This window comes from Anolis sagrei, chromosome 1 (assembly GCF_037176765.1).
Source record: "Anolis sagrei isolate rAnoSag1 chromosome 1, rAnoSag1.mat, whole genome shotgun sequence".
Lineage (NCBI taxonomy): Eukaryota > Metazoa > Chordata > Lepidosauria > Squamata > Dactyloidae > Anolis > Anolis sagrei.
In genome coordinates this window covers 38,286,448-38,301,306 of record NC_090021.1, presented here as the reverse complement: position 1 = coordinate 38,301,306, position 14,859 = coordinate 38,286,448, and the positions used below count along the sequence as shown (strand labels likewise).

Genomic DNA, 14,859 nt, shown 5'->3' with positions numbered 1-14,859 from the left:
CCCTAGCAGCCGCGGAGGCGCCGGCAGCCCAGCGTCGGCCCTCGCCTGGAGGTCGCAATCCAGCGGCGGCCCCGCGAGGAGCCAGCGGCCCAGCGAGGCCTAACAGCGGCCCGGTGGTGCCCCACCCAGCCGCAAGGCCCACTGTGGGACGGCACCAACCTCTTCCGGGCGGCGGCAGCAGCGGCCCAGTGATGGCCCCGGTTCGCGGCCCGGCAGTAATGGCGGCCGCTGCAGCGTCGGCAGCGTCGGCCTGATGACTGCGGCCTGACGGCGGCCCGGCGCCGATCTGGTTGGCCCGGAGATGGTCTGGAGGCCGCGGCAGCGGCGGTCCAGCGGTCTGGTGGTGTGGGTGGCCGCAGGAGCGGGGGCCCAGCAACGCCCGGGAGAATGGCGGCTCGGCGGAAGCTGAGGTGGCTCGGCGGCGGCGACCCAACCGGGGCAGAGAGCCGATGGAAACCCGGCGGATGCAGCGGCAGCGGCGGCGGCTTTGCGATGGTCTTGCCAGCCGACCGCCACTGGGAAGCCGCGGGGAACGCCGAGAACGCGAGGCTGCAGGTAGGACGGGCCGCGTTGTAATGGCGGCCACTTCTCCTTCTCCTTCTCCCCTTTCTTCAGCCTTTCCTCCGCCTTCTTTCCCCAGCTCCGCGCCCTCTCTGGGGAGCCTAAGGCTCAGGGTCTCTCACCCCTCAATTTGTGGGTGGATTGGTGAGGGGATGGCCCAGATTCCTTCGGATTTCGAGGGTTAGGTGGAGCAGCTTCTGCGTTTCCAGCTGCTCTCCACCATGCCGGAACCGGAAAATCTAGGCTTTTGGAGTATTTTGGATTTTCAGGAAAGGGAAACTCAACCTGTAGTACCTTTTATCTTTAAAATATATGTCTAAAAATATTTAGCAGCATATTTCTGGTTTGGGTTGGTCTTCACCCTATCTTCCCACATGGTACAAAACACAAAGTATGAAAACTTTGGATTTCATAAATGGTGAATAAAGATGATGATGATTGTAGAAACTGTTACCATCTTACGAAATGTTCTGTAGAGTGATTTATAACCCGAAATTCTCAAAAACCTTCACAATGTCAAAGGAAAGGTTTAGTGGGGCCAGACATGTTATTACCCAGAAGGCTTTGATATTACACTCAAAAGTCAAAACGTTGAAGTCAGAATTTGATCGCATTCACATTTTTAGGCCTTTCACCACTGGCATTAATTGCCCTCCTGTTGTGCCAACTCTGAAGCTGTTTTGCTCTAAACATTCAGTCAGTGTTTGACAGCCTAATTTTGTTGTTTTAAATTTGTTTTTTGTTTGCTGTAAAGCTCCCCCACCCTCCATATGCCACGTTTGTTCACTGAAATGAGTGGGGGTTTTTTTGGGGGGGGGGGGGGGGGTTGTTTTAAGCTGTCATTTTATATTGTCTAAAATGGTATCTGGAAAATTCATTTTATGCATTACAGATGAAAGCCTGGCAATGAGTTCTACTACTATTATTAATGTTTTTTAATTCATTTATGCTGCAAATTGCTTCTGGTGAGGCACTCCAAGTGGCTAGTTTCTCTTCAAAGGAAATCTAGTATAATACCAAGTTTTTAACTTTGTTTGTGTTCCCTTTTAAAATACGTCATAACTGTATCCTCATTTTGCTTCTGACATGATAAATAAAATAATAAATTCATTTATGCCCTGGATTTCTCCCAATACAAATTCCTGTTGTTGTTGTTGTTGTTGTTGTTGTTGTTGTGTTATTATATTATGTATACCCCACTTTTTCTCTCTACAAAGGAGGCTCAAAGCAGCTAACCCAAGGTAGTGTGTACACAATACAGTTAAAATACACTAATTACTGAGCTCACTGTTCTTTGCTTAGTTCGCTTAAATCCTTTTCTACACAAAACACAAATCTTGCCTTTCACCCCCTTCCAACTGGTGTGGATAATGCATGGGTGGAACAGTTGAGGAGTGCATACAGTCATGTATAAGCTTGAAAAGCATTGCTCTGTGTTCTGGGCTTACATGTATATACAATTGTGTTTTATTGAAAAAGTATTCCCACACTTCCTTACAAATGTGCTGTTATTATCAGAGAGGCTAATACAGAGAAATGTAGCTTGTTTCACTGCTGGATCTGGCCCTTTGCCTAAACCTAAAGGCTAATTATGCGATATGTCTCCTGTAATTGCAGAAATGTTCCTAAACTTACAGTGGAAAAAGGATACAATTAATAATAGTGAACCATGTTGGAGTGAACAATTTGCTTGGTCCTCCAGGGTGACTCTTGAGTGAATTCAGGTGGAATGATCACCTTCCACCTGAATTATAGAATCACCTGAGGGCCTAGAAAATGTCTTGAGAGGACATATTTTGTCAGATGTGAGTAAAGGACCCAGGATATGGGGATCGTATTGTATTTGTAATGCATAGTTCAAAGTTCAGGTTTTTGTGGCAAAAATGATCCCAAGGCTTAGTTGCAAATGTTTACAGCTTTTAATATATGCAGTAGGGGGCCACATGTAAGTCTACTGCTGCCATCACACCTTTACTTTTTAGTATTTCCAATAGTTTTACAAACATGATTATTAGAATATTCCTATCCAAACTTGTATCCAAAAATATCAAGGCATTGTACAGTAAACACAGTTTCAAACAGTTTGAAATAATAAGAATGATTTTGATAAAGCTAGAAGTATGTAAAACCACTTAACATATAAGCCTATTTAAAACCAGTCAAACCAATTTAAAATAATCTTGAGACACAATGCATGAGCAAATTGGATAAATAAAAACCCAAGTTTTGACTGAGAACTGGAATAAACTAGTGTTGATGACAATCAGACATCCAAGAGGATGTTATTCTATAACTTGTCCAGAAAAGGCATTTTAAATAATTCGGAACTAAATCAGAAATTATTTTGGGGCATTTCCTGTTTTGGTAAAAGCCCTCTCCTAGCCTAAAATGACCCAGGGATCCCTGGAATTATGGCAAAAATGCCCCCAACACATCTTAGAGAGTATTGGGGTGGGGTATTATTAAAGCTCACATTATTTTGCACTGAGGTTGGGTGTTGGAGTACAGCACCCCAATGCTTCCTAGGGAGCTAATAGGGCCCTCTGGCCTCTCAGAGTTGCTCTCCGTGCAATAGGGCATTACTTTTCTAAGGAACTGCTGCAACTCCGGCTGTCTCCCCAAACATAGCAGCTCATGTCTCTAGAGTTTAAATTAAGTTAACATGCTGCTTTTATGTTGGGCTTTCTGCATATTCTTGACTTTCTGTTCTCTTCTCCCAAATAAATGCTCTTCTAAGTTGTTTACTCTTATGTTTTAGCCTGGGGTTAATTGAAATGCTCAATCTGCCAGAACGCTTTATGTGCTGCTGGAATATGATGTTCCTAAGGAGGGAAGCTCTAAGATTGGAATATTATCTGGACTATATAAGGACACTGATACTTTCTGTTTCCTTTAGAGCAGTGGTTCTCAACCTTCCTAATACTGTTACCACTTAATACAGTTCCTCATGTTGTGGTGACCCTCAACCATAAAATTATTTTGTTGCTACTGTTATGAGTCAAAATGTAAATATCTAATATGCAAGATGTATTTTCATTCACTATACCAAATTTGGCACAAATACTTAATATGCCAAAATTGAAAACTGCTGGGATTGGGGGGGGGGGGATTCATTTGGGAGTTCTAGTTGCTGGGATTTATAGTTAACCTAGAATCAAAGAGCACTCTGAACCCAGCCCACAATTGATCTGCCCCAAACTTGGCACACTACCTACATGGCCAACACTGAATACTGGTGGGGTTGTGGGGGGGGGGGCTGCTTTTGAATTCTGGGAGTTGTAGTTTACCAACAGTCAGAGAGAACTCTGTATCAAACTGGTGGTAGAACTTGCCACACATGCCCAACATGCCAAACTTTGAATACTGATGGGGTTTCAAGGGGATGACCTCAGAGGTCACCCAACTGATGGGTCTTGGCCAAACTGTCTGATCTCAAAAAAGAAGAGAAGGACAGGTGGAGAGATCTTCAGCCTTCTCTGCCAAAGGGGACCCTAAGATCATCAGAAATATGTGTTTTCTGATGGTCTTTGGTGACTCCTCTGAAACCCCCCTCATGACCTCCCCATGGGTCCCGACCCCCAGGTTGAGAAACACTGCTTTAGAGCTTGTACATCAATGTATTTGGGGACAACGAGCTTGACATTTTACAGCTTAGTTTATTTTCATTGGTAAGGGAATGATGGAAGAAACAGCAGAAAACATAGGAGGCCACTCACAAAAAAATAAATATTGGGACTATCTGCTAAACCTTAGTGAATGAGTAGTACAATTACAATTGAAAATATTTTTGGAAGCATCATTAGCCTGGACTGGAATGCCATGGCAGTGATGCTCAAAGATGTCATCCACGACTTCTCCTTCATCTTCCTTCTCGTCCTCCCCCCTCCTCCTTCTCTATCTCCTCTTTTCTCTCTTCCTCCTCCTCCTTCTCTTGTGGTTGGGACATGTACAGACAAACACAAATTTTGCTCCTGTTATCGTAGTGTCAGAATATGTGATCAACACAACTTTATCTGAGTTAGGGATGGTGCAATATTGGTATAACTGAAAAATGTAAGAGTCAAGAGGGAAGACAAAAGTAACATAAAGGTGACATAAAGTATCTTTATTATATTCCTGTCTGATCTCCCTGTGGTGCATATTGATACTTTTCTTCCCACTCAGCAATTCCCTTAGTATGCAGCTCGCTGAGCTTAGCACTCTGAGTGACTTTTGCCTCTTTGGAATGGAATTTCAATAATAAAGCCTTTTTATTGTGTCTCTTTAATTAGCTAACTAACACAGAGATGAATGAATGAATGTTAACCTGGAAAGTCTGAAAGATGTGAAAAATATCTTGGAGTCCTCGTTAAACATGAGCCAACAGTGCCATGCAGCGGCAAAAAAGCCAATGGGATTTTAGCCTGCATAAATAGGAGTATAATGTCTAGATCCAGGGAAGTCATGCTATCCCTCTATTCTGCCTTGGTCAGACCACACCTGGAATACTGTGTCCAATTCTGGGCACCACAATTGAAGGGAGATGTTGATAAGCTGGGATGTGTTAAGAGGAGGGCAACTAAAATGATCAAGGGTCTGGAGAACAAGCCCTATGAGAAGTGGCTTAAAGAGCTGGGCATTTATATAGCCTGCAGAAGAGAAGGCTGAGAGGAGACATGATGAAGGCCATGTATAAATATGTGAGGAGCAGTCATAGGGAGGAGGGAGCAAGCTTATTTTCTGCTGCCCTGGAGACTAGGACGTGGAACATTGTCTTCAAACTACAGGAAAGGGGATTCCACCCAAACATGAGGAAGAAATTCCTGTGAGAGCTGTTCAGCAGTGGAACTCTCTGCCCAGAAGTATGATGGGGGCAATGAGATTTTGCATGCCAAAATCTCATTGGCTTTTTGGAGGCTTTTAAATGGAATCTGGATGGCCATCTGGAAGGGGTGCTTTGAATGAGATTTTCCTGCTTCTTGGTGGGGGTTGGACTGCATGGCCTGCGGGGTCTCTTCCAACTCAATGATTCCATGATTCTATGGGATTCAATTGTCAGGGTGACAGGATCTGAATCATATCAGGATAAAACAAAGTGATTACATCCTCTGGAATCATCTGCTGCATTTAGTTCCAGCACCCTTATCAGTGACATTGTCTTAGAAACTGTAGCCCTTTTCAGTTTTTTTAGAGGTTTGAAATGGGAAGTTTGCTTTCCTATGCTTATCTAGCTCTTTGATCTAATATTTCACATCTTTGTTGACATAGGTTTTGATGAACTCCATGCTTGTGCGGATCCAGGATTCCCCGAATATGGATATAAGATGCCCAGCGCAGGGGTTTTCTTCGAAAGCTCTGTAGTCCGGTTTTATTGCCAAGAAGGATACAGGCTTAAGGGTCCTTTCAAAAAGCTTTGCGAGAGACATTTTAACGGCTCCTTAAGCTGGAAGCCAAGTGATAAACCTGTGTGCCTACAAGAAGGTGAGTCTGGTTTAATATTAACAAACTTTTCTTGTAAATCCTCCCTATTTGTAGCATGTCTGTGGTTTCGGTTTGTAGGAACATGTTGAAATATTCTTATTTCTGAACAGTTCATTTTTTAAAAAAGGTTAGCAATGCATCTTTATGGGTAGAGACAAGGGATGTAGCTGAACCAAAGCAATATATGCAAGATATTTCTCATTCTGACCAATTGTTTTCAGTTATTATTGTTCATCCAGAAATAATTCTGCAGCCTCCTGAACAGATCCTCTTTGAAAATATTTTAGAGAACAATGTATAATGGCAGTCTTGGTACGTTTTTTAAGCCCTTGTTAGTGTATATTGTGGAAGTTACAAAGAATAGCAGTGCATATCAATGAACTGATAAAAGTGCCATGTTGGTTGTATTGAATTACTCTCCTGGCAACTGAATATTCTTTGTAGAACTTTAATGTTCTGTTTTATTGGGCAGTATGACTAATTCATAATGATAATACGTGTGTGTGTGTGTTAAACAGAGTATTAAATTAGTTATGTATGGTTGGGACGTTGTACATTATTCATTTAAGGATGAAAAAGAATGAAAAGGAAATTATAAAATGCAGTCATAAAACAGTTCTGTTTCTATAGTAGAGACACATTTATTGATTTAAAACTCAACACAATACTGTATGTACTTTTAAAAATGTTTTATTATGTGAATGTTTTGACTCAGGTACATTCAATGGAGGACAAGTTAGCCTAGCCAATTAACTGCATCATTTTGGATCTATCTTACATCTAAGCAAATTGGTAATCATTTATTAAACCCAGTACACAATGATGCGTACAGATCCAAGTAAGGTGGCCTTTTGCAGTTGACAGATAATGATTTTGTCAATGTTTATTGTTTCCAAATGCCGACTGAGATCTTTTGGCATGGCACCCAGTGTGCTGATTACTACTGGGACCACCTCTACTGGTTTATGCCAGAGCCTTTGCAGTTCTATTTTGAGGTCCTGATAACAGCTGAGATTTTCCTCTTGTTTTTCCTCAATGCGACTGTCACCTGGTATGGTGACATCAGTAATTGAAACCTTTTTCTTTTCCACAATTGTGATGTCTGATGTCTTGTGTTCCAGAACTTTGTCAGTCTGGATTTGAAATTTCCACAGTTATTATTTATATTATTATTGTTATTATTGGGTTGTAGGTTTTTTCGGGCCATATGGCCATGGTCTAGAGGCATTCTCTCCTGACGTTTCGCCTGCATCTATGGCAAGCATCCTCACTACCTCTGAGGATGCTTGCCATAGATGCAGGCGAAACGTCAGGAGAGAATGCCTCTAGACCATAGCCATATAGCTCGAGAAAACCTACAACAACCCAGTGATCCCGGCCATGAAAGCCTTTGACAAAACATTGTTATTATTTAGTATATATTTATATATAGTATATTTATATTACTATTTTTATTAATTATTATTATTATTATTATTATTTAGTAGTGAAACAGATTTGCACAAATATTCAGAATGTTTGTGATGTTCAAAGCTGTTGATGACACATTATCAGTAGAACGTCCAAATCATAATGCTCTTAACTGCATATAAGAGTAAATCATGGGGGGTAGAATCATGTGTCTTCGGCTGTACTTCAAATGGTTTTGCTTTTTTTGGCTCTCAGTTACTAGATGCATGGCAGTGACACTGTATCTCTTTTAGTCTTCAGGATATTGTTCTTGCTGCTGTAGACAGCAGGATGTGTGTGCATACCAAATTTGTTTTTAAAGTTACTTAATCCTTTGACAAAAAGGAATAATTTTGAAACACAACTGAGACTAATTTGTTATGTTCAGTACAGGCTGAGTATCGTTTATCCGAAATGCTTGGGACCAGAAGTATTTTGGGGTTTTTCAAGTTCTGGAGTATTTGCATATCATGGAAATGGGACCCAAGTATAACTAGGAAATTAATGTGTTTCATATCCACATCTTATGCACAGTCCAAAACACCTAGAGGGCCACAGTTTGCCACTGCCTGATCTACACTGTAGAAATAATGGTATTTGTAGTTTTACAAGGTTTTTAGTTTTCTCTGCCAGAGTGGAGGTGCCTTCCCAGGATGCCATATCATCGAGCCATAGCAGTTAATGTGGTGTCCAGTTGCATTAACTCTACAGAGTAAATACACCCTATGACTTGTCTTAGAAATGCATACATCTGCTGGGCTGGTAATGCATTTTAGAGGAGAAAATGTATACAAAATCACATGTACATTTCAAAAACATTAAAGATGTGCACAAATTTGCTTCAATCAATGCAAAAAGTGCAAAATGCATACAGTTGTTTTTGTTTTTTTAAAAAAATACAGGTATTCTGTTGCGTCAGCTCCACTAGCTGCCAGTTTGTTTCCGGCACAATTCAAAGTGCTGGCTTTAGCCTATAAAGCCCTAATTGGTTGCAGCCCAGCTTACCTGTCTGAACGTATCTCTCCCTATGAACCACCTCAGAGCTCAAGATTGGCTGGGGAGGCCCTACTTTCGATCCCGCCTTCTTTGAAGGTGTGGCTGGCGGGGATGAGAGACAGGGCCTTCTCAGTGGTGGCCCCTCAGCTGTGGAAATCCCTCCCTAGGGAAATTAGATTGGCCCCTCCCTCCTGACCTTCCAGAGGAAAGTAAAAACCTAGCTTTTTGAGAAAGCCTTTGGGAATACAGTGCAATAGTTAAATATGGATTCATATGGAACTGATTTATGAATTGGCTCAGACGATGTCTTTTGGACAACATGATGAACAGTGGAGATATTGGTTTATATATGTTTTTACCGTATATTCCGGGGTACAAGACGACTTTCTAAGCCTGAAAAATCATCTCAAAAATGGGGAGTCGTCTTGTACCCCGGCATAAATTTTTTTGGATCATTTTTCCCTCGTGTCCCTCGCCCTTGGCATCCCCGCGTGGTGGAGCCTGAGGAGGAGGAGGAGGGCGGAGGGAGGGAGGGGGGAGGGGGCGAGGAGGAGCAGCGGCAGGCTTCGCTACCAAGCTGGCAGCATGGGAGCCTACTGGGCTGTCTTCACCCTCGCCGGCATTGAGCTGGGTCCGCCTCTGCCCTCCATCTCAGTGTAGCTGCTGCAGGAGGGAGCCAAAGCCATAGGGGCGGGGCCTCTCGCTGCTCCGCCCCGCCCCCGCAGATGGCCCCGCCCCCGGTTCCGCCCCGCCCCCCTCGCTCCGGCTTCAACTCCTGCTGCTTTACCAGACTGGCGAGGGTGTTTGCATGCTGTGCTGTCCCCTCCGCCACTGGTCTGCTTCTAGCTTTGCATGCAAACACCCTCGCCGGCCTGGTAAAGCAGCAGGAGTTGAAGACGGAGCGGAGGGGCGGAACCGGGGGCGGGGCCATCTGCGGGGGCGGGGCGGAGCAGCGAGAGGCCCCGCCCCTATGGCTTTGGCTCCCTCCTGCAGCAGCTACACTGAGATGGAGGGCAGAGGCGGACCCAACTCAATGCCTGCGAAGGTGAAGACAGCCCAGTAGGCTACCATGCTGCCAGCTTGGTAGCGAAGCCTGCCGCTGCTCCTCCTCGCCCCCTCCCTCCCTGTGCCCCCCCCCCTATGACTTCCTCTCACATATTTACATAGGGTCTCATCATGTATCCTCTCAGCCTTCTCTTCTTCAGGCTAAACATACTCAGCTCTTTAAGCTACTCCTCATAGGGCTTGATCTCCAGACCCTTGGCCTGCTCTCTCCTCCCTATGACTTCTTCTCACATATTTATACATGGCTCTCATCATGTATCCTCTCAGCCTTCTCCAGGCTAAACATGCCCAGCTCTTTAAGCCACTCCTCATAGGGCTTGATCTCCAGGCCCTTGACCTGCTCTCTCCTCCCAATGACATCTTCTCACATATTTATACATGGCTCTCATCATGTATCCTCTCAGCCTTCTCTTCTTCAGGCTAAACATATTCAGCTCTTTAAGCCACTCCTCATAGGGCTTGATCTCCAGACCCTTGACCTGCTCTCTCCTCCCTATGACTTCTTCTCACATATTTATACATGGCTCTCATCATGTCTCCTCTCAGCCTTCTCCAGGCTAAACATGCCCAGCTCTTTAAGCCACTCCTCATAGGGCTTGATCTCCAGACCCTTGACCTGCTCTCTCCTCCCTATGACTTCTTCTCACATATTTATACATGGCTCTTATCATGTATCCTCTCAGCCTTCTCTTCTTCAGGCTAAACATACTCAGCTCTTTAAGCCACTCCTCATAGGGCTTGATCTCCAGACCCTTGACCTGCTCTCTCCTCCCAATGACATCTTCTCACATATTTATACATGGCTCTCATCATGTCTCCTCTCAGCCTTCTCTTCTTCAGGCTAAACATATTCAGCTCTTTAAGCCACTCCTCATAGGGCTTGATCTCCAGACCCTTGACCTGCTCTCTCCTCCCTATGACTTCTTCTCACATATTTATACATGGCTCTCATCATGTCTCCTCTCAGCCTTCTCCAGGCTAAACATGCCCAGCTCTTTAAGCCACTCCTCATAGGGCTTGATCTCCAGACCCTTGACCTGCTCTCTCCTCCCTATGACTTCTTCTCACATATTTATACATGGCTCTTATCATGTATCCTCTCAGCCTTCTCTTCTTCAGGCTAAACATACTCAGCTCTTTAAGCCACTCCTCATAGGGCTTGTTCTCCAGACCCTTGATCTGCTCTCTCCTCCCAATGACTTCTTCTCACATATTTATACATGGCTCTCATCATGTCTCCTCTCAGCCTTCTCTTCTTCAGACTAAACATACCCAGCTCTTTAAGCCGCTCCTCATAGGGCTTGTTCTCCAGACCCTTGATCATTTTAGTCACCCTCTTCCTCTGGACACATTCCAGCTTATCAACATCTCCCTTCAGTTGTGGTGCCCAGAATTGGACACAATGTAATTCCAGGTTTGGTCTAACCACAGCAGAATAGAGCATGGGGAGCATGACTTCCCTGGATCTAGACACTATGCTCCTATTGATGCAGGCCAAAATCCTATTGGTTTTTTTTTGTTTTGTTTTGTTTTGCCACCGCATGACATTGTTGGCTCATGTTTAACTTGTTGTCCACGAGGACCCCAAGATCTTTTTCACACATACCGCTCTCGAGCCACGCGTCCCCCATCCTGTATCTTTGCATTTCATTTTTGACAGAAGTCAAACTGGAAAGCTCTTATTGACCCAGGGTCCCCTTTCCTCTTTTCTGATCTCTTTTCCCCTTCTAACAATTAAACATCACCTGGCTATGTTCTTGAGAAACTCTAAAACAATTCAAACTGTCACGGTGATTTAAGGATGAAGACATGTCAAGATGTGACCCAGTAAACATGTGCCATGCCAAATGCTACATTTCTGAAGGATGAGGTCCAATCTGCCCCTCTCTTCTGATAGGAGGTCCTGATTTATAAAGACTGCTTATAGATAAAAATTCTACAAATGCTTTGCCTTCACCTCAGTACTCATCGTACAAAGCCTGACTTCTATTTGCATGCAAGCTTCTATGCCAACATACATGTAATCTGAACCATTTAAAGCCTGCTTTCATACTTGCCAGCATGATGGAAACGACCCAGAGCGTAAATGAAATTCAAGGGAGGAAGAGCAACTATAATGTCCAATGTAAGGTACAATGTCCCTTTCATAGGAACCTGCATGTCAGAAGCATTTGAATTCAAATTACCATATTGAATTCAAATCTGATTTTTTTAAAAATTTATTTGGTGTGCTTTGGAAGAGGGGTGGTCTTATACGGCGAGTATATCCCAAACTCTATATTTTAACTGGAAAAATTGGGGGTCGTCTTATACGCCCAGTCGTCTTATAAATGTTTAAATTTTATACTGTATATGGTTACGGCATCGAATGGCTGCCAGGTTGTAAGCCACCTTTAGTTACCTTCGGGTTCGAGAAAGGCGGGATAGAAATATCATAAATAAAAAAATAATTTCTGTGAGATTAGAAGGACAGCAGGATGAGTTGTGGAAACTGAGGCCCTGTCTACACTATCCTGTATCCCAGGGTCTGATTTCAGATTATTTGCTTTAAACTGGATTATATGAGTCTCTACTGCCAGATAATCTGGGATAAGATAATCTGGGATTAGAACCTGGTATAGGGGCAGTGAGGAAGGAGCCTGAGTTTCTTTTGCTTGACTGTAACACTGGATGACAGATAATATCAAATGAATAAAAAGGAGAAGAAACATATATGTCTTTAAATTAAATAAAAATATAAAGTTTTGTGAAAAAGACACTTGGCTCATGCTGATAAATATTTGATAGGCTGTGTACTACAGCCTTATGATAATGTCATGCCCTCTTCTATGATAGCAATTAAAATGGTTACCATGTGACCCCCAGGATCTCTCTCTGAGTATGTGCTACCCCCTTCTGGCCTTCTAGTAGACAGTATATAAGCCACAGCCAAGTTGTTCGGCTCCATATGGTCACTGATGAAACCAATGTGTTGATTAATTGCAATACTGTGTTAACTGAAATTTCCTTGCCCAGCCCTATCTCATATGTCTGTTTGATGCCAAACTTAAAACAGCATTCTGAGACGATCAGATAATGTGCCTCATACACTTGTGGTACATTTGTGAAACTAACATTCATTTCTGATGTAAATCTTTTAATCAGTTCATAAAACAGATCTCAATTGGTGTTTGCATCTGGTGAGCCAAATAGGGGTTGGTAGACAAAATGATTACATGTCATATCACTTTCGAGCTTGACCATTCTTTTAACAGTACTCATTCATTATGCTTCATAGATTTATGACTGTATTTTCTCATCTTAGGCGAGGCAAGAGATTACACAAAAACACTGTGCAAGATTATTTCTAAAATGGCTGTCACAGGCAATAAGCCAGATCATTTGTATTTATTTCCACAGTTAGAGTTGCCAGGTTTCAAGGCATCAGCTGAAATCTCAAGGAATTGCTTGCCTGGCTCTCTAGCAAGAGAGATAAAATACAGGGCAAGAAGCTCTGGATAATAATAAACTTCTCTTTTTATATGTTAAATGGGATTTAAAGCCTGGGTACCCACCTGTAGGATATGAATCCTAACAAGAATAGCAACAACTGCTATACCTGCTAGGCACATGTGACCACTTATCTGGCCATTGGACTCCTGGATATGCTTTATTTTTTCTGTCTGTTTTTGGGCTGCCATTGTCTTTCATTGTCAGAAGCAGTTCCAACTTATCTTCCAGACTTTGCCATCTCTTCTTTCCACTTACTTACTTACTTAGATGATCCCTCATTGTCCGAGTATGATGGCCTTCCAAGTGCAGTGTCTTGACGGTGGATACGTGGGTGTCTGTAGAGCCCTATTTGTGACTCGCATGTTCTTCTACAGCGAGGGCATCAGTTTCCAGGTGGAAGGTGGTCCTGGTCAGTATTGTCTTGACACCCCTTCCTTTTGGCACGTTTCCTCCCTTTCACCCTCCATTTGCGCCTCTTCAAATTCCACAGCACTGCTGGTCACAGCTGACCTCTGGTTAGAGCACTCAAGGGGCTAGAGCTTCCCAGTTTTTGGTGTCTATGTCACAGTATCACTTCTTTGTGATACCGTAAAGACCCACTGTTGTGATATCACAGGGATATCCTCCTTGGCCCCAGAAGTTAAATTTGAAATATCAGGAAATACGATGCTGCTGCTCCAGCAGCCCTGTAATGTCTCAAGACAGCCTAAATCAGTTTTATCTATATCTTTATAGATACTAGTTTTGGCATGGATTGTTTCAATTGAGAGAAAGATCCACTGCTGAAACTAAACTCCTGGATATGTACAGGTTGTTTGACCAGAATATTTTATTTGTACTAACTGGCAAAAAAGAAGGAAAAGCAAAATAAATAAATAAAAATTCTGCAGCCAATTTCCTCTTTTTTTTTTTAACTTGTCTGGAATAGATGCATAACTCTGTAGATCTAAGTACCATATCTACTTTTGATCCTAAGTGATAAGCCAGTAGGCCGGTTATTTGAAGCCTTTTCTGAGTAGTAAAGGGTTCTTGAGCTCAGGAATTACTTTACTCATCCAAACAGTGATTCATTCTCCCTGACTAAGAAGGTTTCTTGTTTAGCCTATAACTTTTCCTGAAATAAAAAAAATGTCATTTGGAGTGTCTGGTTGCTGTCAGGATTCCCAGCTCCTAGTTTCTAGTTCTTGGCTCTCAGTTGGGAGTTGCTGCATATGCCTCTGCTCTGCCAGACATCTACAGCATTATCTGTGCTCACGGTTCAATACCATAAAGTAAATAAATGTCCCTGGTAGATAAACATTTTAAGACTGGAGAAAGGTAATAGCAGCTCATTAGCCAATGGATGCATTGTAGCGAGATTGTAATTTCCTTTTAAGATGAATATAATTTTCAGTGCTACCACAAGGACAGAATTGCATGGCAGAACAGATCTATAAACCTGATGTATGCACTTGTCAAAAATCTATCATTTTCGGATTTTGAACTGCAATGTGTTGTGCTTGTATCCCTCAGTCATGGTAATGGGGTTAATGGGCGCAAGTTCTGTTGTGCCAACACTTCAAAAACAAGGAATTGTGCCAGCTGCCTAGCTGTACTGCTTACTTTTACTTTGAATGGTGGGTGGTGAGGGGGTGGCAAGAGTATACATTTTGTACTTAACAGATTTTCTGTTTTAAGAAAAGATGTTGTGCTTTATTAATAAACTCTGTTTTATCCACAAGTCTTGTTGGGCTTGGTTTCAGTAACCCTAGCACATATGTCAGGAAGGGTGAAGGGACGGAATTAACTTTTGATGCATAGTACTATAAATGCGCTATATAATTGGTGGGTAATGCA

At 42.9% G+C, this 14,859-nt stretch overlaps 1 protein-coding gene across 3 annotated transcripts in view; it reads left to right on the top strand.

The window, feature by feature from the left end:
- Nucleotides 1–14,859, top strand: part of SUSD4 (sushi domain containing 4) — a 119,630-nt gene that overhangs the window by 58,611 nt on the left and 46,160 nt on the right. For all 3 annotated transcript variants that reach the window (XM_060754203.2, XM_060754204.2, XM_060754206.2), the window contains one exon: nt 5,809–6,021. In XM_060754203.2, the coding sequence (XP_060610186.1) occupies nt 5,809–6,021 (213 nt within the window). The remainder of the gene's footprint in view (nt 1–5,808; nt 6,022–14,859) is intronic.